The sequence below is a fragment of the Tachysurus vachellii genome, chromosome 16 (assembly GCF_030014155.1).
Source record: "Tachysurus vachellii isolate PV-2020 chromosome 16, HZAU_Pvac_v1, whole genome shotgun sequence".
In the NCBI taxonomy this organism is placed as follows: Eukaryota; Metazoa; Chordata; class Actinopteri; order Siluriformes; family Bagridae; genus Tachysurus; species Tachysurus vachellii.
In genome coordinates this window covers 11,448,183-11,471,248 of record NC_083475.1, presented here as the reverse complement: position 1 = coordinate 11,471,248, position 23,066 = coordinate 11,448,183, and the positions used below count along the sequence as shown (strand labels likewise).

At 36.6% G+C, this 23,066-nt stretch overlaps 1 protein-coding gene across 2 annotated transcripts in view; it reads right to left on the bottom strand.

Moving 5' to 3' along the window:
* Positions 1 to 23,066, bottom strand: part of LOC132859028 (chemokine-like protein TAFA-5) — a 122,840-nt gene that overhangs the window by 43,172 nt on the left and 56,602 nt on the right. For both annotated transcript variants that reach the window (XM_060889590.1, XM_060889591.1), the window contains exon 2: positions 2,562 to 2,711. In XM_060889590.1, coding sequence (XP_060745573.1) covers positions 2,562 to 2,711 — 150 coding nt within the window. The remainder of the gene's footprint in view (positions 1 to 2,561; positions 2,712 to 23,066) is intronic.

Here is a 23,066-nt window from a genome sequence, read left to right as displayed (position 1 = left end):
TTTGTGAGCTTTAGCTCCTCATGTTTTTAAATGGGTGTCTGAGATCTGATCTGTGAGACACTTGCCAAGAATGCACAAGCTTCCCTATATTGTTTTCTTTGTATCCATCCTCTTGACCTTTCTATATATAGATCCAATCTTCCACACATACCCACACAACCGTATACGCACAAGACGGGTATTACGGTGGCAATGCTTCATGGCGCTGTGGATTATCTTACTTAAGGAGTGACCTGTGTGTAGAATATGAGAAGCAGAGTCTTTCGTACCAAGCATGCTGGCGATAACACAACCGTGATGAGACCTTGGAGAAGATTAAAATCATTGTCCTTTTTTTTTTCCTCACTTTTTTAGTTTTTGTTCCTAGCCTTGTGGTTTCATTTCTATACCAGATCAGCTACAGGGAGAGAAAGAAACAGATAGAACGACTGAGTGAGAGACAGAGTGCGAGACAGAGGGGGTTGGTTTACAGAGAAAGAGCGTGTTTGTTCAGACATGCTGTGACACTAATACTAAAACTTGAGGATGGTAGTGTGCACAAGGGATGAATAAAGAGCCTTTGTTGTTCCAATAGCACTGTTTCTTTAATACATCACTATCCGTGCCTGCTTCTTCAGCAAACAAACAAACGCTTCCTCGAGCAGTTTAAAGCTGAAAACAAATGCAGAGATTCTCAAGACGTTGCACACAGAACCGGCTGCTGCACTTGGTCATAGATTTTGGTGGGACAAAACAACATTAATAATGACATAGCTCTAGGCTAGTATCCAGTGACCCCATAACAGGCAGCTGATAGTCAACACTACACATTTATCCAACATACAGCCTAGCAGCTTGTTTTAAGAGGTTTATTTTTTTTTTACATGAACCTTTTTTCACCTAGGTTCAATATAAATTGAATGTTTGCTATAACAGTGTGTGAGGCAGACACAGAAAAGCAATTGTAAGAAATATCATTAACCGAGGTTGCCAGCACAACTAAACATTTGGACATAAAAAATCCTTTGCAATACTGTATATCTTAAATAGAGAAATACTTCCATACATCATAGACACACTGTCTACACTTTAAGAAACTGAATATTTCTATTAATTTGCAATGAAACATGATATTGTATTATCATGATATTGACACAGTATTATAAACTACTCCAATTTAGTGTAAAAATGCCTAGTGATTAAAGTGCTGGACTACAAATCAGTAGGTTGTGATTTCGCGTGCCAGGTCCACCAAAATGCCACTACTGAGCAAGGGCCTTAACCCTCAATTGCTTAGTTGAATAAAAAATGTAAGTCGCACTGTATAAGGGTGTCTGCCAAATGCCATGTATGTAAATGTAAACCTCATAATTAACTTTCTTGTCCTGTCCTGTCCACTGCTTCTGATCCATGCAAGAGTGATTACTTCTATTTCAAGCCCCAACCTTTAATATCACTTGTTGCAGTTTACATTTTTGACCACTAAGTAAAATAAAAACTCCATGATGCTAAACAAGTCAGTGAACATTCAATATTGTGGCAACCAAGTCAATGGAACATTGGCTTATATCTGTAAAATAGCAACATTTCTTTCAGGACACATAATTACAATGGAATTGTAATTGTATTTCAATGGAATTTAATATGTAATGTATACGAATGGAGATTTCTCAAAGATTAAAAAATGTTGAACAGCTCCACCTCACCTTCTCCTATGGAAACACCACTAAACAGTACCGAAGCTTCAATCATTATGCAGCAGAGCTTCATATATGAGCAATTCAACAGTATGCTCACTTCCTTGCCAAATCAAGTGGCACAAAAAGCACTGTACAACACCTGAGATATTGCCTGAAGGTCGTTTGGATGGATAATGGTTTAGATGTTCTGTGATATGAAACTGATCTGTAACAGTGTTCTATCTTATACCTATAGAAGATTACATATATATAATATTTCTATAAAAACACACATCTGCTTAACCTTTTGTGAACAATAAAAAAAAATCCCTGTCAGTTCATGTGGTAAAATGCATGACACATTTTAATTAAATCTATCTCAAAATGTTAAATATAGAAATCTAAAATAATATATAATCAAAAATTAAATATCATTTTTTTAAATATTATTTAATTTATTTAAATTTAAAAACATGTAAAATTACATATAAGCATTTGCAAGCATGTATAGAAGCCACTTTCTTTGTGGATGATTTTTAAATGCTGATTTACCTGAGCATATGATACACTGTATGTTCCACAAAGCTATTATGGAAACATAATATTACAGTATTCAAACTATATATATATATACTGTAAATTTCGTTATAGTCTTGTTTTGTGTCTGTATCATGTTTTATTTGCTGCAACACTACACCCAAATCTGCAATTTACATTTGGAGAAATTTCTTTTCATTCAACTCTAAGCTTTGGCACATATGGAAGTCCACCAGACATTCTAGTGTGAGCTTGTGTCTCTTTCTTCTACAGTATATCCTTTAACGGTACCAGCGAGTAGTGATTTTTGCAGAAGCTGACACATCTGTCTTTTCTCCAAGGACTATGACATAAAACTCCTCTTACCGTCCACACAGGCAGGGCTGGCTCTAGTCGTACCGGCAATTTGGCCTTTCTTGCAGGCACAGCGGGCTGTCTGCCGAGCTATGGTCCTCCGTGGCTGACTGCTGTCTCTGTCCAATGTCACAATCTCACAAGTCCCGGCCGCCAACTGACCTATAGGGCACAGAGATGGGACTTCAGTCACAATTGTGCTCATCATGCAGGGATCATTAGAACGTCTTTGAGGGTTAAATACAATTACAAGATCATTTTTGGGGGGGTTTGGGTTCAGTTTAGTCAGTGTTGTGATGTGATAAATTATAGGAGGCAATTATGTTTTAATATGCAAATACAGGCAATATAACAAGGTGTAGTGTGAATAGCACTTGCAATTTGGGTGTTTAGTTCTTTATTTACTACTTCTTCCTCTTTTAATTATTATTATTATTATTTTATATAAAATGTTTATAGTTAATTAAGTTCTGCATATAAAATGTATCTAAAGGAATATATAGACAACTGTTAAATGAAGCACTTTATTATTCAAAATAGAAAAAAACATATACATTGGTTAGTAGGTCATGCTTATTTCTAATATTCTAAAGTGATGTACCATTTTTGATCACTTAAGTCCTAAGCCTGATATTATATGTAATGTAAGTAGTTACAGTAACACTTTCCAAGTGGAAGTCTTAATCTTGACTGGTTTATACTGAACATGAAGTAAACACATGTTAATCAATGCTATTATATTATAGGCTGAGTTATGTACTGAGCATAAACAGTATACTGTATAGCTGTAACTGGAAAAACAAATACAATATCAGGTTTAAATACAATTACAGACACATTACTAACTGAATAAACTATGCAAAACAGTCATTGTTCATGTTCATTGTAAACTATACAGAGTAAAATGTTATGGTAAATGACAAATACAGCTCTCTGTATTGCTTTCAGATTCTGGACCATAATAATATATTTCAGCTGTTTCCAAAAAAACACAGGCTAATCCAAGCGCATGTCTCAGAGCATTTGAAACCAACACAAAAAAGCATACAGTCCCCTCTGGATGTTTGCCTAGGGCAATTTACTTTCATCTGGAAGAGCTTCTATACTCATTCAAGTCTGTGTTCACTGCTCATAAATGAAGTACATGACATCCATACTAATGCAAGGACTTTCACGGTGCTAAGTGACAATTCTCCAGTGCCGTGATTATGATGTGCATGTATGTGTAGGTGAGACTGGCTCCTTCTTGCTGCCAGGCATGCAAATTTTGATTGACAGCAGGGTCAGAGGTTGGCTATCATCTGACCCTGAGGCTTAGCTCCTAAACCAGAGTTAATAACAGAGCTTCATCTTGGAATAAAAGAGACACCTTACTATGGGGTCACAGGAGTGTGTGAGGGACCACATATGCTGTTTAATTGTTCATGTAATAAGAATCAGATCCTTTTAGCTTGTGTATGCACAATATGTGATGAACCATAGAGTCCTTAAGCACCATGACAATAAATAATCAAGCAGAAAAAAGATATTGTCATTCAGGCTAATCTTTTAACCTCTCACAGACTTAGAATTCTCACTCTCACGATTATATACATAATTAGTTATACAGAATAATCCACTGTAGATTTTATATAATTCTAATAACATTTATTTTAATTCAAAATTCTACAAAATTCTTTGTTTTTTGTCTTTTGTCTTTTTGTCCTTGTAAATGTCTTTAATTCTATAAAATCTAAATCTTGATTGTAAAATGAAAGTTTGTTGAGTATATTATGATATTTTATTGAATGTCTTCTATCTTCTGAAAAATGTAAGCAATTCTTACATTACTGAAAGTGAGTCCTGAATCCATCTTTCAAACAGCTCCTGGGGTTAACAATTAATCCTGAAGATTCATAATCTGACGTTTCACACTTTACATTCCTAAACCCTTAACCTTCTTGTCTGCATTTTTGCGATGTCGACAAACGTTGATCGGATAAATACAGCACGAGATCTTTAAATAACGTCTTGTCCTGTGTTTTTACAACAGTGTGGAAAAACAGTGTGTCTACTGTTGTGTGCTTGAGCAGGTACTGTCATCTTTCACAGCTTTGTAATCTTTTTAAATTTGTCGTGTAGTTGACCAGGCGTTCACTGATATCCAGCTTCAGTGTCAGTTATTTTCCCCTCTCTGTGGCTCACACTTCCGTGATGTTCAGTGTTTTGCCACCTGATGCTACAGAGCCATTTTTGCACTGCTACATCCAGGTTTCAGATGCTATAAGGCATGTACCGTTTAGTTTATTATTGGGTTTCTGTTGCTAAGCATCTAGTCATAACATTCTTACATCACATTGTTTCACATAGTACTGTATATACATTGGGCACCATATTGCAAAATGAACACTGCAAAAGCCCTCTTTCATAGCCTCAGGTAAAAAGGTGCTACGTGTGCTTCTAAATTACTGTACCAGTGTAAAGCGTTCCTCTACCTGGAGTTCAGAATGATGATAACCTGTGATTAAGCCAAGTGTGAAAAGCCCTTATGAGTGTTAACATAAAGAAATGCTTCACTGTAATGCCTCCCAATCATGCGTGTGAAGTGAATTTGTTTCCCTCACACAATTTTTGTTGCATGCTGTTGGATCCCAGTCCTTATGCACACCTCTTGTTTCTTGTCTCAAGCAGATGCTCTGTGAACCATTCTGGCAAGCTTTGTGGTGAAAATCTGAATAAATAAATATCTTCTCATTCCTATTCCTCCGTTGTATCTGTTTCAAACACGTCGTCTTTTCATTCCAAAATCATACTCAGGTACATCCCTAGTTCCTTGTGATTAATCATAATGTCTTTTATAAGTCTAAATTTAAACTCCTGTCTTTGAACCCTATTTGTCTCGCCAATCACATGCACAAACAAATGCAGTACGCTAAAAAGACCTGTATTACATACATTGCAAACGAGTGCTGAAATAATAGAGACTTTTTCCCACAGTCATTTCTCATGAGGCAGCACAAAATAGAAAGACAGAGCCAAAAAATGTATATTATAGTGGTGTATATATAGTATATTATATATATAGTGGTGAAAAAGATCACATCATTGTTGTTGTTGTTGTTGTTGTACAAGCTTACTTAGTCATTGAAGGATTAAGTCAGACGTGAATGCAATCCGTTGCTACTGTTTATATCACACATATTTTCAGCTTCATTTCCCTTCAATAAAAGAATGACTACAGTTTGAATTAAAAAACATCTTATTTTTGAACTTATTTATTAACTCAATTTGTAAAAGTTATTCCAAGTGTTATTTATTTAGCTCCCTGCTATTTTCTAATTTCCACTGTCTCATTTCTAGAGTTTATTGTTTTGCCTACGAATATGGATTGCTCTGCATTGACTCTCACTCAATGTGTGTATGCGTGTGTGTGTGTGTGTGCGTGTGATTGCGATTTGTCAAAATAATAACGACTAGGATAACCAGCTTCAGTTTTTTTTTAAATCTGACAGCTATGGACTTGCTTTGAAACTTTACAAAAACCACGTACAGAGCATTTGAAACATAATCAGTTTTTCATATTTGATTATGCGATTAATTTGTGATCACACGTAAAAAAGAAATATTTGTGTGAGGAAATCACATCCAAAAAATAAGTGTTTGCACTGCATGTGATGAATGTGTGAGATATGTAACGTGTATAAAAATCACTTTGTCTGTAAGGGGAGATGATTATGTATGCCATTCCTACTACAGGCATTTATAGCTTTTGTGTTCTGGCACTGTCATTGAAATATGAGTTGTAGGGCATGCATGGTCACACTGGCACACACTGGAGTCCTCCTTCTGCCCAGAGAGAGGAGCCTGGAACACAGAGTGCCTTATGACACAGAGTGCAAATGAATTTCATTCTCCAGATTGGTATCTTCTCTTTCTTTCTTTTCTTCTTTCCTTTTTTTTGGAACAATTTGTTCCTCAATCTCCTCAATGTTAAATATCTCTACATGCAAATAATTTATATACAAAATTACAATATCCTCAATATTTTTTCATTCTTTCAAAGTTCCTTCTGTAAAGTCGCTCTCTCTCTCTCTCTCTCTCTCTTTCTCTCTCTCTCTTTCTCTCTCTCTCTCTCTCTCTCTCTCTCTCTCTCTCTCTCTCTCTCTCTCTCTCTCTCTCTCTCTCCTCATAGTTATTTGGAATAAAAAACCAAAACACTGTTCTGGAACTGTTGCACTTAAATGGATGCAGATCTGCATTGATGGCTGGCTACTGTATTTTTCTAATGTTGTCATCCTCTGCATGCACCTATGACCAAGTCCATGTCATTCTCAAGAACAGCAGATGTCTTTTCCTTTTCTCTCCTTGTTCCTTTTCCCTCATGTATCTTTCTTTTTCTCTCTCTGCCTTTTGCTCTTTATCATTTTTCTTTTAATTTAACTTTTACCTCCTCCCAGTTCATCTGGATGATGCAGGATAATGACTTGTCTTGTGTGCATTGCAGCAGGAAAATATCTCTCTCTCTCTCTCTCTCTCTATCTCTCTCTCTCTCCTTCTCTCTCTCCCTCTCTCTCTCCTTCTCTCTCTCTCTCTCTCTCTCTCCCCCTTCCCCTCTCCTTCTCCCCCTCTCCCCCTCCCTCTCTCTCCTTCTTTCTCTCTCTTTCTCTCTCACCCCCCCTCTCTCATTTTGTTAACACTGTTCTACAGTCAGTGTTGAGCCTGTCAGCTCTTCCTTTTAACATTTTTATATTTTTAAAAGATTATGGTTCCGTCTTTTTTTCGGGATAATTTTGTGGTTGAATTTGGCACAAGAGTACAAAGTGTAGCACAACCTCAGCTGTGAGTTTGTAGGTTAGTTCTCTAGATAATTTTCAATGATATCTATCATTAGGATTTTTAGGATTTCATAGAGGAAACTTCACCACACCATTTCTAAGAAGCCATCAGTCTCCTGCTCCCTGGTGCTGTCCTGCTCCTAGTTCACTCAGACCATGTGATCTGGGCTGCAGTCTATTAGAAAATGATCATGACTAAGCCTGACTTCCTCTGAAGTCAAAGCACAGTGGACATGATTACATGCAAAGATTTTGACCAATCTGAATAAATTCTTTCTGACAGCAGATTCTGAATGAACTGTTTATAAAGTTCAAAGCAATGAGCATTTAAATTCTCCTCAAAGTAAACAGTTGCACGATCACTGCAACAAGTAAATTCAATTTAATCCTGAAGAATTAAGCTAACGATAAAATTAACAATTAATTAAAGTAACAATAACTTCCCACTATTTCCATTTAGCGGTTGCAGTTTAGTTTATTATTTTCACAAAAGAAAAAAACTTGTATCTGAGATGTTATATGCTATAGCCCTACTCTTACTCTACTCTTTAATTCTGTTTATTTACAAATTGCTTTTTTCTAATGATGCAATAGTAAAATGTTTCTTGCTTGAACTTGATGTATATAGAACAACAAACACAACATTCTACACTGTTGTTTTTCCATTTACTGTAACATACAAAACAGCATAAAAATCACAGATCCTCAGGAGCAAAGTGTTCCTCAAGACTTAAAGGCTGTTCACTGCTTTTGTTTAGAATAATTTTATAAAGAATACTTTCTCTTCAAAGTGCCCTGGGTAGGTTTCTCCACTTCAGAATGGACCACAGTCCTAGACTCAAAACCTTCTCACCACATGTTCCTCTCAGCTATCAGACTGTGTCTTGTTAACCTTTCAAATCATATTGTCATTATTTTTCAATTTATTTGTTCCATTTTAAATCTATAATTGTTGTATACTTTAGTTCAGCTTCCTGTGTGTTGCGAACTTCACCAGAGTCATTTCTAAGAAGCCATTGATCTCCTGCTTCCGAGTTCCTACTCCTGCTTCGAGTTCACCATGTGATCTGGTCTGCAGTCTATACAGTATACAAAGTTGTATACTGTTGTATACAAAGTTGTATACTGTAGTTCAAATTCCTGTGTGTTGTAATGTTGTAAAGGAATACAAAGTTCTCTTTCTTTATTTTATTATTATTGATTGCATTAAATTTATCTTTGTCTATTGTTGCATTATTGTGTGCTCATTTTATACCAATATCATGGTATCATTCTAATTCAAATTTATTTGTATAGCCCTTTTAACAAGGGACATTGTCTCAAAGCAGCTTTACAGAACATAAACATAAAACAAAAAGCTAATATAAAGATTAATATAATACAAAAATACCAGATTAATAGTAGATATATTTAAATGTGTTCGTATTTAATACCAATGAACAAGGATGAGGTGTCTGAGGTGACGGTGGTGAGGAAAAACTCCCTTAGATGGAAGAGGAAGAAACCTTGAGAGGAACCAGACTCAAAAGTGAACCTCATCCTCATTTGGGTGACACTGAAGGGTCTGATTATAAATATACACTCTGACAACTGTGTATTGATGAGGAGGTTGTTGTCCTCTAAGGCCACATGTGGATGGCATCTCCTCTTAGAATGTCTGAAATTCTCATGAAGAGGAATCCAACCGGAGCTGGTAAATGTCTATACATCAAAACATAATATAAATCATAATACACAATGAATAAGTGCTCTTAACTGTATTATCATATTTCTATCAAAATCTTAAAAAAGCATGAAGTGTTGTCTTGTCAAGGACATCTGTCTGAAAGACCAATTGCATTTTTTTTAATATGGTGATGAGGTTACTCGTTACTAGATGAGGCGATGAGGTGACTCATAAACTGTAAGTTCTTTTCACTAAATGGCTGATTATTATCATTAGTGGCTGATTATATTACATGAGATGAGTAATTGGTAATATATTGTATATATTATTGTAATTATATAATATAATATATTGTAATTATTATTATCCTGTTTACTGTAACACTTTCAGGTATTTCTGCATGTAAAAAGCTGAAAATTACAAAACTGCAATTACAAATGATGTTCTTTATTTTTGCACCATTAAAAGTGTATTCTTACACTGTACTGGATGCTGATGGAAACATGCTTCGCTGGAACGTAACCCAGTTTGCGCATGTAGATTAGGAGCTGTCTTCTAAAACTGATCATTCAATTAAATCAAATATATTCTAGAGAATGGCTGAAAATATCAAAGGTTTTCCATAATATGATCCAAGGTCGATCCAGAGCATTGATTACTGTCTGTACAGAGTCTGTGAAGCTTCTCCCCATGTCTGTTTGGGTTTCCTGTCAAAGCTCAACAAAACACTGCTTTGTGAAACGGCTGCTGTAAATTGGTTCTAGGTGTGAACGTTTGTGTAAACATTGTGCTCTTTGATGAACTGGCATCACATCCAGGATGTATTCTTATCTTGTGCACTGTGGTGTTCCTGGGATAAAGCTATTGCTTCCTTGACCAGGAAAAACTTGGCTAATGAATATGAATAAATGATTGTTACAAGATTTGAGGAAACAAAATACATGTCAGGTGAGGTGTATGCACACAAACACACACAAACACACACACACACACACAATTCCATGCCCTCGTCTCATCATTTTCTCTTTAAGTTTGGTTTTCCATCAAAACGGATTGCCATTTGACATTTTTCCATCAAGTGTACCTGTCATCTGAATGATACGGCTGATTTAAATGTATGTGTGCTGTCCACGCAGACATGTATCTACCGATAAGATGAATGACCATGCCCACATTCATATCAGAGCAACTTAATAAATGCTATGATTATTGATATACTACATTTGCTTGTCTTTGTTACTCCTTCTTGTCAGTCATATGAGAATTGCTTTCTCCATCTATTAGGGCTGTGTGATAAATGTTCAGTCCCAGTATGAGTGGTGTTAAGGATACATGATTGATTTCATGTTTGTGTGGACCCTCAGGGCCCAGTGAGATGAGGGATCATACGGGTTGGTGAGTGTCAATTCTCTGCTGTTACAAAAGTGTTACAAATAATTTGTAAAAATGATTTTAAAACAGAATATCTCATCCATTTTCAGAGGTTGGAAATAGCTAGACTGCATTTTAAGTATCTGAACTTTGTTATTTTTATTTTACCTAACACTAATGTATTTTATATCTTACATAAAAGAAAAATCTATACTTTTTATTTTTAGAGGTTGGAAATGGCTACCGTATTTTGCAACTGTACTTTCATCTAGAAATTAAAGTATCTGGACTTTTTTTTTCACCTAACACTGTTTTTATGTTCTATATTTAAACCAAATCTTTACTTTATATCTGCTACTCATGTGGCAGCAATAATAAGACTGTACTCAAGAGATTTTGCATTATTACAAATTAGCCTTAGCTATTTTCCCCATGCACCATAGTTCCTTGTGGGAAAAAATAAATAAATAAAACACATTAATTTACCTTAAATCGGTGTGTGCGTGGAAGCAGACATTCTTCTTCATGTACTTTTAGAGTGTTCTACTTTAAATCTAGCAAAGAATTTTAAACCGTACTTCGAATTTTAGCGGCATATCTATTAAGCTTGTTGTGCCATGTCTGTTTTACAAGAAAAAAATCGAAATCAAAAGGGATAACAGTTCAGATAAAAGCATTAGCTAGGTAGAAATGTGTATAAATGGTTATTTTCTGTGGAAGCTAGCAGCATCTCTTTTTCAGAACATTGAATGAGCAGCATGTGAGGGGGAAGCATCCCTCTGATGCTTGAATTTCTCTTGTTAATAAAAGGGCAAGAAAAACAGCCTTGAGCACTGAAATAACGTGTTTCATTATAGACAAAACCGTGCAAATGATTATCTTATAATATTAGTGTAGCTGAATAACGATAGCACCAGCTTTTAATTCTGAAAGAAAATTCCTTCAGGAACCAATGCAGTTGTGACCAAGATGTGACTTTCTCCACTTTTAACCTAAACATTACTGGATAAAATGGTAATATGGCTATTATTACAATTAAAGTGATACCTCTGGATTTTCAGATAGATTTGCATTAAACTAAATAACCAAAACTAGAAAATATGTCTGTTAGATGCTTCATAGTGGTCCACGATTAGTGTCCGTGTCAATGATTTACTGTATCAGTTATTTTAAGTAGTATATATCATGTATAAAGTGGTGGATAAAGGGAATCATATGGCTGTGATGGTGTTTAACAACAATTGTTGTGGTATGATATTATATGCCAGTTGAGAATGAATGAATTTAATTCTTAATACATTATAGTTTAACATGGGCCTATAGCACAGGTCTGTAAAATTGCAAAATCCCAGACTTCTGTTTCACTGTAACATACCGCTGTTTGTCCAAACAGTAATTTGGTTCCAGACACTGGAACAATGGAAGTTAGATAGCCTTTGCTTTGCTCTAACCTAGCAGGGTAGCTTTAAATGAAGGCTTTAACAAGCTCAATCAAGAAGAGAGTGAGAGAAGCCTCAGCATCTCAGCACAGCACATCTCCTTGTTTCTCTTCAATTTCACTGTGATGGCCTTGGCTTAAAGGAAACCAACCCTCTATCGCACTGAACATTGATAACAGCAGTGAGTGATATAGTACCAATGCTTTCACAGGTCCTACTGAGGGATGAAGTAAAAGTGAGAGCAATCTACTGCCTGTCTGGCATAAGAGAGCTATTATTGCACTGCTCCCAAGCAGAGAAAGAGTGTTTGTTCAAAGCAAAGAAAGCATAATTGACCCTAATGTCTAGGTTAGATGGATAGTATGACTCTATCCCAATTATTCCAATTACTGCTTTTGTCTAAATGTGTTCCGCTGCCCTAGGATGATACGCTCATTCATTTATTCATGGATCCAAAGCCAATCCTGGGAAAAAAGGGAATGAGGAGGGAATACACCATGGATGGGATGGCACTATATCACATAGTCCCATGTGCACAAACATACACATACACACACTCATACACCACACACACACAGAGCTTTTGCCAATTTAGCACTGCCAATACACCGGAATGCTCTGGGAAACTAGAGAACCTGAAGGAACCCCACATAGATGGTAACCCAAGCTCAGGATCAAACTAGGGACCCTTGATCGTTGCAGTAGCAACACACCTCGCTGTACCATCATTCAAGCGACAGTTCAAAATGATGCTATGTCTTTGGGTGCCTGAGTGGAAATATGTACAAGCATTCAGCCTCAACGCTGATAGGTAGAACTAGCTATTAGAGGCAAAGGGGCAAAGTCTAAATTGGGATAAGATGTTGTAAAAAATGAGAACTCTGCCATTTAATGGAACAAACATTCTCACTAACAGCAAATCAGCAGCATGCAGGGTTCGCAAGATGTGTCTGTCTGTGTTTATCACGTCGCACATGCATCGTCACTCTGTCATGGGTTCGGGAATGGAGACGATCTTCTGGAAATATCGCTCATTAAAAAGTGGGCCTAGTCTCAAAATGTCAAGATGCTGTCTTTTCTGAGGTATTTTTGGGGCCGAGTTTCACTCGACTGAGTGCTCTGGTGGTTTCATGGGGTGCATCCAGAGAGCTGATTTTATTTTAATCTCACCTTTCTCTCAGACTCACTCTCTTTATACTGTGTGCACCTGTGTGTGTGTGTGTGTCTGTCTGTCTGTGTGTATTCAGAAGACATATGCAAACACTGTAAAATCCAGTAAACATGCTGGTAGGCCTGTCTTGTGCTTACAACACAAGCGTTAAGGAAATTTCAGTGTCCCTAAAGGGAATTTTGACCTATTTTTCTATATGATCTTGTTTCTTCCTCTTAATTAATTTACTTAGACAAACGATATTGTCCTTCAGAAACAGATCCACTTTTTAGTGTTCATCCCCTTAATAAGAGAAGCTATTTATATCAGACTGTTGACATGAAACAAGCAATGAATGATCATCTCTTGCAACAGAAGAGAAGAGAAAAGAGGAGGTGGAAGGGAGGGAAAAATAAACGTCCACCCCTTTATGCTCTCTGTAACCCCTGCACACTCCCCATGATGTTACTTCCTCATAATTAAATGTGCTTCCTCTCCCAGAGGATCACGACTTAGGCCCATGCTGCCGGTCTTTAAATGGTTAGTGTTTTCACAGGTTAAAACCCCTTTCTCTCGAGAAAGCGAGCCCCATTTTTCTCCTCTCAGAGAAGGCCAGGCGCCCCAAGCTTTGGCGATTTATCTGGGAGCAGAGAAGCCGTAATCACCCTTAGGCTGGTTTGAGGTCCATAAAGCCATTCAGCAGGCTTCATCAGCATGCAGTGAACACCGTGGCCCGCTTTCAGACACTGAATGCCACCTCGAAACGGTCTGTCTTTAATCTCACTCTCATTCAGCTGGCCGAGGCCATTCGGGCTTCAGCTGGGTGATAAAGACAGCTCACATCCTCTCTCGCCTTCCCTCACTCCTCTGTGTCTGACTGCGGCTTTCTAATAACCTCGTCGGTCTTACACCACTGCCATTATTAGAATAGACCTTGATCAAATAGCAACAAACCTGCATGGACTGGATCAGTGTAGAGAAATCGAATTGAGCTGAATAAAGCACAGCTCAAAGCTCCTGAACACCAAACCATGAAGAAGCAATTCCTTAGAGACACATTGCATATAAAATCAGTGCTCGACACCAGCAGTCTGCAATTCAAATTCTTTAAATAATAAGAATAATAATAACAACAATAATAATAATAATAATAATAATAATAATAATATTAATAATAATAATAATATTAATAATATTTATTATGATTATTATTACTATTACTATTACTATTATTATTGTTATTACTAGTATTATTATTATTATTATTATTATTATTATTATTATTATTTAAATAGCCAATTTAATCACATCTTGTGAAAGCACCCATTATATAATCGACACTCAGGTTTATGACAGTTGCGACTGGCAGAAAATGACACAATTTTACCAGAGTGAGCCATTCTTCTTCATGCAATGAATCCTTGAGCTGTTCATCAAACACTTCTCTAATCTGTATGTCTTCTCACTCGGCTGAATTCGGCACCACAAAGCAGCCCTCTGCATCCCATTGATGACTTTGACAAGTGCATTGACAATGAACAGCACATTGCAAGCAAGACATAGCATCTCATGTTCACCAGATTGCTTCCACGTTGATAACGTGACTGCAAAACCATTGATTTCAGCCTCCACAATTCTCTAATTTTGTTACAGTGGAGAAAAATTCTAATCATTATTATTAAAGTTAAGATCAATAACAATTAGGACTTGACACCAGTGGTGTAGATGGAAATACATCCACCACCAACAAGCTAACTCTTTTTTGCCTGAAGTACCATTAGATATTTGTCAAACAGGAAGGAAGCTATTATTGCAGGCATCTGACCTTGCTCTGAACTTGAGTCTGGTTAGATCAATTCCAGAATCTAATCAGTTCATCTGCTGGTGGAAATCATGATGTCCTATAAATCTTACAAACATTACATCACTCGCTCTGGAGATATAATGAGAATCATGGACAGATGCAAAGCCAACCTAGTGACAGAGACAAATAAATAGTTTCTAAACTAAATAGATAGATAGATAGATAGATAGATAGATAGATAGATAGATAGATAGATAGATAGATAGATAGATAGATAGATAGATAGATAGATAGATAGATAGACAAAGACAGGCAAAGACAGACAGACAGATAGATAGATAGATAGATAGATAGATAGATAGATAGATAGATAGATAGATAGATAGATAGATAGATAGATAGACAAAGACAGGCAAAGACAGACAGACAGACAGACAGACAGACAGATAGATAGATAGATAGATAGATAGATAGATAGATAGATAGATAGATAGATAGATAGATAGATAGATAGATAGATAGATAGACAAAGACAGGCAAAGACAGACAGACAGACAGACAGACAGACAGACAGATAGATAGATAGATAGATAGATAGATAGATAGATAGATAGATAGATAGATAGATAGATAGACAAAGACAGACAGACAGACAGACAGACAGATAGATAGATAGATAGATAGATAGATAGATAGATAGATAGATAGATAGATAGACAAAGACAGACAGACAGACAGACAGACAGACAGACAGACAGACAGACAGATAGATAGATAGATAGATAGATAGATAGATAGATAGATAGATAGATAGATAGATAGACTCTGCTGTCAACAAATAGGCTAAATACTGTTGTACACATTTCAATAATATCCCTATTTTTAACGGGTTGTTTGTTTGTTTAAAAAAAACTGTACTGAAGGGTCCTTTATTTTTTTTAAAGCACTGCTCTAACGGTTCTCAGCAGTAGGGGGAGGGTAAAAATGGGAGGACTCATATTCTACAGTGAAATATTTTAGCCTCAAAGTGATGATTAGCTATGAAGTTTTCTCATCTCTGCTTGGGCTAGAGAAAGACTGAGATGAAGGCTTGCTTGAAGCCTGAAATCAGCTGGTACCACTACGTCTGTCAGTCAAACCTCCACCATACTGCCTGCTCACAGCAGATTCTAGAAGGTGGCAGACTCTGAATCGCTTCAACTCCCCATGTCGCTGCAGCAATAAGAAAAAAAGATACTGGTTATATTTCACTAATATGGCTCAGCCAGCATTTGGTCAGGCATTTGCTCATGAATACTTAGCAGCCACATGAATATGCATGTGCGCTCTAGAGCGGAAGTGTTGATGCTGAGCTTTATGACTCTGCATGAGACTTAATTACAATACAAGGCACAAGGTGTCCACTTGTGGCAAAACAAATACGCACAAAATATTCATCAGCAGAGGCACGTGATCTTCCACACAGTCCTGTGATAACCATGTCTCATTGTGTTAGGTATTATCCATGACATTTATAAATATTTTGAATAGTTTGGTATTTCTACATGTATTACAATTAGGCTCATTTAGCTGTAACAAAATGATCCTTCCTGGGAATCTTTCTGTGATTCAAGATAGTTGGCGCTCTGATATACCTACTTTCCTTATATAGGCCTTATAAGTGAGAGATATAGCAACCTACTATAATCTTGATTGCCACAGCAGTAAAAGAGACAATGCTAATGTAATGTCAAGGTCACAATAGAAGAGGCTAATATTCTGTGTTGAAAAGGGTATGAAGTCCATTAATTTAAGCATATTACAGCTTACCACTAGGACTATTTTGTCGTCTAAATGTCACTGAGCTTATTTTTTATTGAAGTATTTTTTTTGTAACACAAATTTGCAAAAGTTAAAACCAGTAAATCTGCATTTCATTTATTACCTGTTTTATTAACCTATCTTAAAATTAGACCAATTATTTTTGTTTATGTAGAATTTGTATATCTAGCAAAACAGAACAGACCCATGCTGTATCACTGAGACACACAACACCCATTTTATGAATTCTGCATAAATCGTATATAACGTGTAAAGTGTAAAATTCCAAAAGTCTGAGATGAACAGGGAAATGCTTCTGTTTCACATTCTTCAAATGAATAGTTGCATTATAAATCACACGGTCAACATCAAATATTAGCTTCAACTGGTTGTCAAGGAACCTTTAGGTGAATATAGAACTTTGTCTATTGTTGTTGCTGAACACTTACGCTAATCAAGTGTGTCAGGACAGAAAGAAAACTAAAATAGCAACTGATTTGACTTGTTTAAAAGTCACTATTAACACACAAAATGCTGACTTTGTAGTTACAGCAATATTCATAATATTAAATCCTCTCTCCATCACTGTTTTTTTTAATCTAGTGACCTGCTTAGGGTTGTGAGCCGTTTGGGAAAAATCTTCTGGTGTGCAATATGTGGAGACTAATTATAAATATAACAGGGCTGATAACGCAAATGAGGTACCCAGTGTTCCCATGATGAACTCAGATCCACTGGAAAAAGATTTATTTTAAAAATGATTGTTTCCCCAATCATTTAGTTATAACGAAGCAAAACTTCCTTTTTGGAGTAAATAAATTTATTTCTTTTTATTAGTTTAACCCAGTTTAAACCATGTGTGAAATGTTATTCTTCATAAAAGGAGAAAATTGCAAATGAAACAAACAAGATGTCCAAAAAACGAGGTTCTGAGTGTTCATGAGATCTAGAACAATAACTGTGTAAAGAACGGCAAAAATATCTTTACCGAGATCTCGTTTGTATAAAAGGAAAACCTGCAACAGAATAAACAATATTGTGAGTAAGTAAATAAAATCAGATATAAATGTATACTGTAGCACTAATGCCCATATCAGTGACGGAATAAAAGTTGTTTAAAACATACAAAGATTTAAGTGTTTAATACCACAAAGCGTATAAACATTTCATTTTCTAATTAAAACATAAATGAAATTTACAAAGGAAATTTCACAACCCTAATTATGTATGGTATTCTACATACATGTCATTCGACGACATATCTAACATCTCAGATCAGTTCTAAACCCTACAGGCATAATTACAGTAATTTTTTCTTTCATGTTTGTCCACGTTATTATTATTCGTGTATTAAAGCGTGGTGTTGCTTCCTACATAAATAAAGCTGACATTTTTGCTTATCTGACACAGAATTCAGCTTATACCTTATTCTGTGTCACACTTTCCTAAATTTACCATATAAGGACATTTTTAGAAAATGTATTCCTAAGAATCTTTGTGTTTGATTAATAGTTCAGGCTGCATGCGTATTTGTTTGGCCTGCACTGTTCAGTCCTTGCTAGGGGTTACAGAATGGCCACCTCTGGATATATGCCCCTGTGCATGGCCTGTCTGTGTGTGCTGCTTGATAACGGACGAATTCTAGCTTCCACTATTCAGTCCCCTGTAGCACATGCGGTGTGGCCTGATAAAGCAAAGGAATCTGCTACACACACCAGCACACTGTGCAGGTACACACACACACACACACACATGGATACACACACACCAGAAAAAGAAGACAGGATTTTATTTTTGCCTTTTCCCTTTCACAGTGGAAAAATGATTATGACAGCAGTTATGTGGAGTCAGTGTGTATGAGCTAGGGGCACATGCTAGAGAATAAGTGCAGGAGTAAATTTGGCCTCAAGCAGCCTCGTGCACTAGTGCTACGTTTCCCCTGGCGATGGTGCCTCGGCTTGGATAAACACACTGTTTATCAGCTCTGAGTATTACATGTGTTCTGTTACAGGGTACTTGCTTTTTAATAATGTATTGCAATAAACTACTAAATATAAAGGTATATCTATAGCAAAGCAACCAGTTTGTTAGTCTACACTAAAAATCTGGGCCGCTTGTCATGAATCCAAAATAAGCCCTGTAAATGTTAAGCACTGAGTAACACGCCATGTTTGAATTTGCGTAATGAAGCCGAGACGAGGATGGCCTACAAAACCTGCGGCGTGCATTAGCCTCAACCTGTCACTCAGCGCCACTGTCTATGCCAGGTGCCTCCTTAAATAATTCTGCCACCCTCTGATGAGCAAGTGCTCAAAACAAACAAAAACAAAAAATAGTAATAAACTAATGTTTTGAACCTGTCAGGCTCAAGGTGAATTGTCATTTCAATGCAACTTGATACAATCTGTCCTTTATTCCGTGCTTTTGTTAGTCAAGGCTTGTCATATACCCAAGAAAACACACAAGCGTGAATGTCACTTTTTTCTCTAGTATAATATTAAAGCTTTGACTTCCCTATGCTGTGCTTTTTCTGACTGTTTTATTTTCCCTCAAAGGATTCACAGACCTATTGAATACAAAAACTACTCTGTGTATTCGCTCCCTAGCAAATGGGTGCAGATGGATTTACACAGGCTGCACTGTTAAACACAGTCCAACAATAATAAATTATTTATCTCCTTCACCGGCATCAGCTAAAGTGATTAAGCCATGATGGTCAGCCCTCGTTGCTCTCACACCCAAACTTCAATCTCCATATTAAATGTGAACTGGCATGGCAGCACTTTCTGTTCCGTGGACCCTTGTTAGGTCTGCTAAATAGCATTAGCAAATTATCAGGGAGTACATGAATAGGTTTTAAACAAGCTTCAGAGTTCAAATTACACACTTCAAGCTTGGAGTAAAAACAGCATTCCAGGACAGTTTGTATTCGCCGCACGTCGTTCCATGACTGCGGCTACGAGATCGAGCGTAAAAATGCTACTCTGTATTCGCTGAAACTCTAAAAGTTTATATTCATATTACTAAGCTGAAATGACACAAATCTAATTTTCTGCCTTAATATTAGTCAGATAGGATTTCTGGACAAAAATGCTATCTTTCTAAATCATGACGCGCTCAAGTGACATGAATGAGTCAAATCTTAAATGAGTCAAATGAGTGAATCAAACCGGAATCTGTGTGTTTTCTTTTTCCTCAAAGCACTTTAAAATGTAAACTTTGTCATTTTCATATGTCTTTGTTTCATTTCACTTTTATTTCATTCAGTATCAGAGTGTGCCAAAAGATTCAGTTGAAGGATGGAGGAATTTGTGATTCACTTGATAATTGATTCGAACAAAACCAGAAGGAATCTACTGTAACTGAGTATTTGAAATGGTCTGAAACTATTTTTACTGTCTTTGCCTTTCTTATCTCATTCTTATTTCTGATATCTGCCCCTGCCTCATCTCTTTATTTGTCCTGTCACCCTGCAGTGTAGGTTATTAGAGGTGCCTGTATCTCAATGTTAATCTTTCAGTGCTACTAGTGCAAGTTGTCCCTATATTCTCACACCTTCTACCCCAATTCAGCTCCACAATAAGATGAGCAGCTCTGTTGTTGCACAGTCACAGAATATTTGCTTGGTTTCATCTAGATTTCATGTGTAAAAAGTGGGGCAGTTCATTATTTCAGAGCCACATCCACTGTGAAGTCTGAGTAGTGACACTATGGTCAGTAATTAATGGTTATGTTCGCATCTTTGCTACTCTGTAAGACAGTGACTGTGACACTTGTTTCTTGCTGTTTTTTGTATTTTAAACTATCCCCTACTCTCTTTCTAAAGCACGTCTGGAAATTGACTGGATTAAGGATGAAATCTTTGAAAGAACAGTAAAAAAAATGGTCACAAGACAAATTACTTTCTTTTAAGGACAGAGCTGTATAAACTAGAGCTGTATAAACTAAATCTGAATTAGCACATTTCCTGTACTGACTTGGAAACATAGTCCTGGTCTTGACCAAGCGTTTGTGTTGTTTTTATTTTACATGTGCAGGCTTTAATAAAAAAGTCGTTCATTCTTTCAGGAAACAGCCTAATTTGTGCAACGTATGAATAAAGTCAACAAGTAAAAATAAAGGCTAGGTTTGGAAAAAGATTTCATGATGTCTACACACACATTTATTTGGCCTTGACCTCCTTATGACTCGACTCAATCTCAACTAATCCTGGACTTGAACCTGATAAACGTGGTTTTGACTACAGACATACTCACACTCAGTGAAAAAGGTGTAGAAACTGTGTCATTCCTTGTTGCTAGGGTACACTTATCCAAGCAAACTCCTTTTCTACCTTTTTTCACGAACATTTCAGAGTGTACCTTATTTACTCTGAATGCTAATAACCATAGAATTATAAACGTGAAATCTTTATTTTTTTGTAGGTACATTATTGCCACATTTCCAAGTTAAAAATACATATTTAATGTACAGAGGATAAGAGGATGTACTGCCTTAGTGACAAGAAAAGTGTATGGTTTAATATCCTTTCAGTATTTCTTTCTCTATCTTTTAAATAGAGCTTTATGCATTTAAATGTATGCACTGCAATACTGGCAAAGAGGAACATATTCATGCATAGTAAAGATGACTACAACGTTACAATAAGCATCTGTCATCACCTCTCTGGTATCGCTTCTCCCCTTTACACATATATTTCATCTATTATCTTTTGGTAAATTCTGATTTCCATGGCAACCGCCCACAAAGAAATTTGGTTCGGCAAAGCAGCAGTATTAACAGCGTCTGACAGTAATCACCCAGCGTGCCCTTCTGGCTTACTCGCTCTACCTGCAGTCGGTACAAGACAGCGTCAGGAAAAGTGGATAGTTAATTTGCCTGTACAGCTGGTGGATGAGTCCATCACTCCACTGAGCCTGTGCTTATTGGTGCTGATGACCAAGTGGAGCTCCACAATATTACCCAGTGCTGCCAATTACACCACTATAAGTTAGTCGCATAACAGTCCAGAAAAATGTGTAAGGCAAAGTGTTGTCATTCATACTGTCTGTACAAACACACATTCATGAAGGTCATGAAGTTCATGTCGCCATAGTAACTATGGGAAAACTGTGGAATTAGAAGAGTACAGTGGGAGACGTCTTTAACACTCGATTTAAGGAACACAAATGAGGTGAGTTTTTTAAGGTTTACTGGAGACCCGTTAGGTGACCAATAATTAAATTTGCAGTTGTGATCATGTGAAATAAACATTTTATACAAACTATTGAGTGTCAAATAATAAAATAAATTCATATCTCTTTCGTCTCAATTGTTCGTGTTTGACCTTTAGGATTCGAGTAGTGTCAGGTAGAGTGTCAGGAACTAATCATGTAATTGGTATTCATTTTTACAGAATACATGAATTTACTCAGGTATCTAGCGACACACCTTTATACGAATAAAAAGCATAGTAGAAAAAAATTCTGTCTATTTTTGACATTTACTAAACTAATTAGCAAAGACCTTCATTAACCTTAGAATAAAGTATTTCATTCAAAAGGTGTCTTTACGATTATTTGACAACACGCACTGTACTTTTTCTGCCAATGTCAATGATTTATTAGGAACTGTGAATATAAAGCATTATAATTATATATCAGGTAACTGTCATATCTCAGCTAAGACCTTTTTGAACTCACTAGAAAAGTCACAGCTCATTTCACTGCTACTGAATGGGTGCAATCAAGAAAGATGAAGTAAGAAAATGTAGTTTTGTCATTATTGTCATTATTAGATTAGTGGTATAAAATTTATAATAACTTAAAAGTGGTATTATAAATAAAGCTAAACATATGTTAACCATCTCCCCATACCTCGGGGGTCTCCTCCAGGTACTCCGGTTTCCTCCCCCGGTCCAAAGACATGCATGGTAGGTTGATTGGCATCTCTGGAAAATTGTCCGTAGTGTGTGATTGCGTGAGTGAATGAGAGTGTGTGTGTGTGCCCTGCAATGGGTTGGCAGTCCGTCCAGGGTGTATCCTGCCTTGATGCCCGACGACGCCTGAGATTCACAGGTTCCCCGTTACCCGAGGTAGTTCAGATAAGCGGTAGAAAATGAATGAATGAATGAGTATGTTAACCATTGCAATTTACTGTAGTGCATTTTTATAATGCCTTATGACTGCATCAAGAATGTTGCAAATATGTTCATAGTTCATTAAATACAGTATATCTCCTTCATAAATCTCACTCACAGAACTTTTTTGCTGAAAGTTTCTCTCCGCTTGTTGTTCTTGGTCAGTCACTCTGCTATATTCCCTTTTAATTTATTTCCTGCCTTAGTGCTCAAAATGGTATGTGTCTGTCATGGTACAGCAGTGAAAGTTGCCCATCACAGCTTATTAGAAAACACTCAGACATCTCCTATAGCTTTCTGTTTTTGTCCGTCTCACAGTCAATCACTGTGTTTCTGCGTGTCAGGAGAGAGAAGA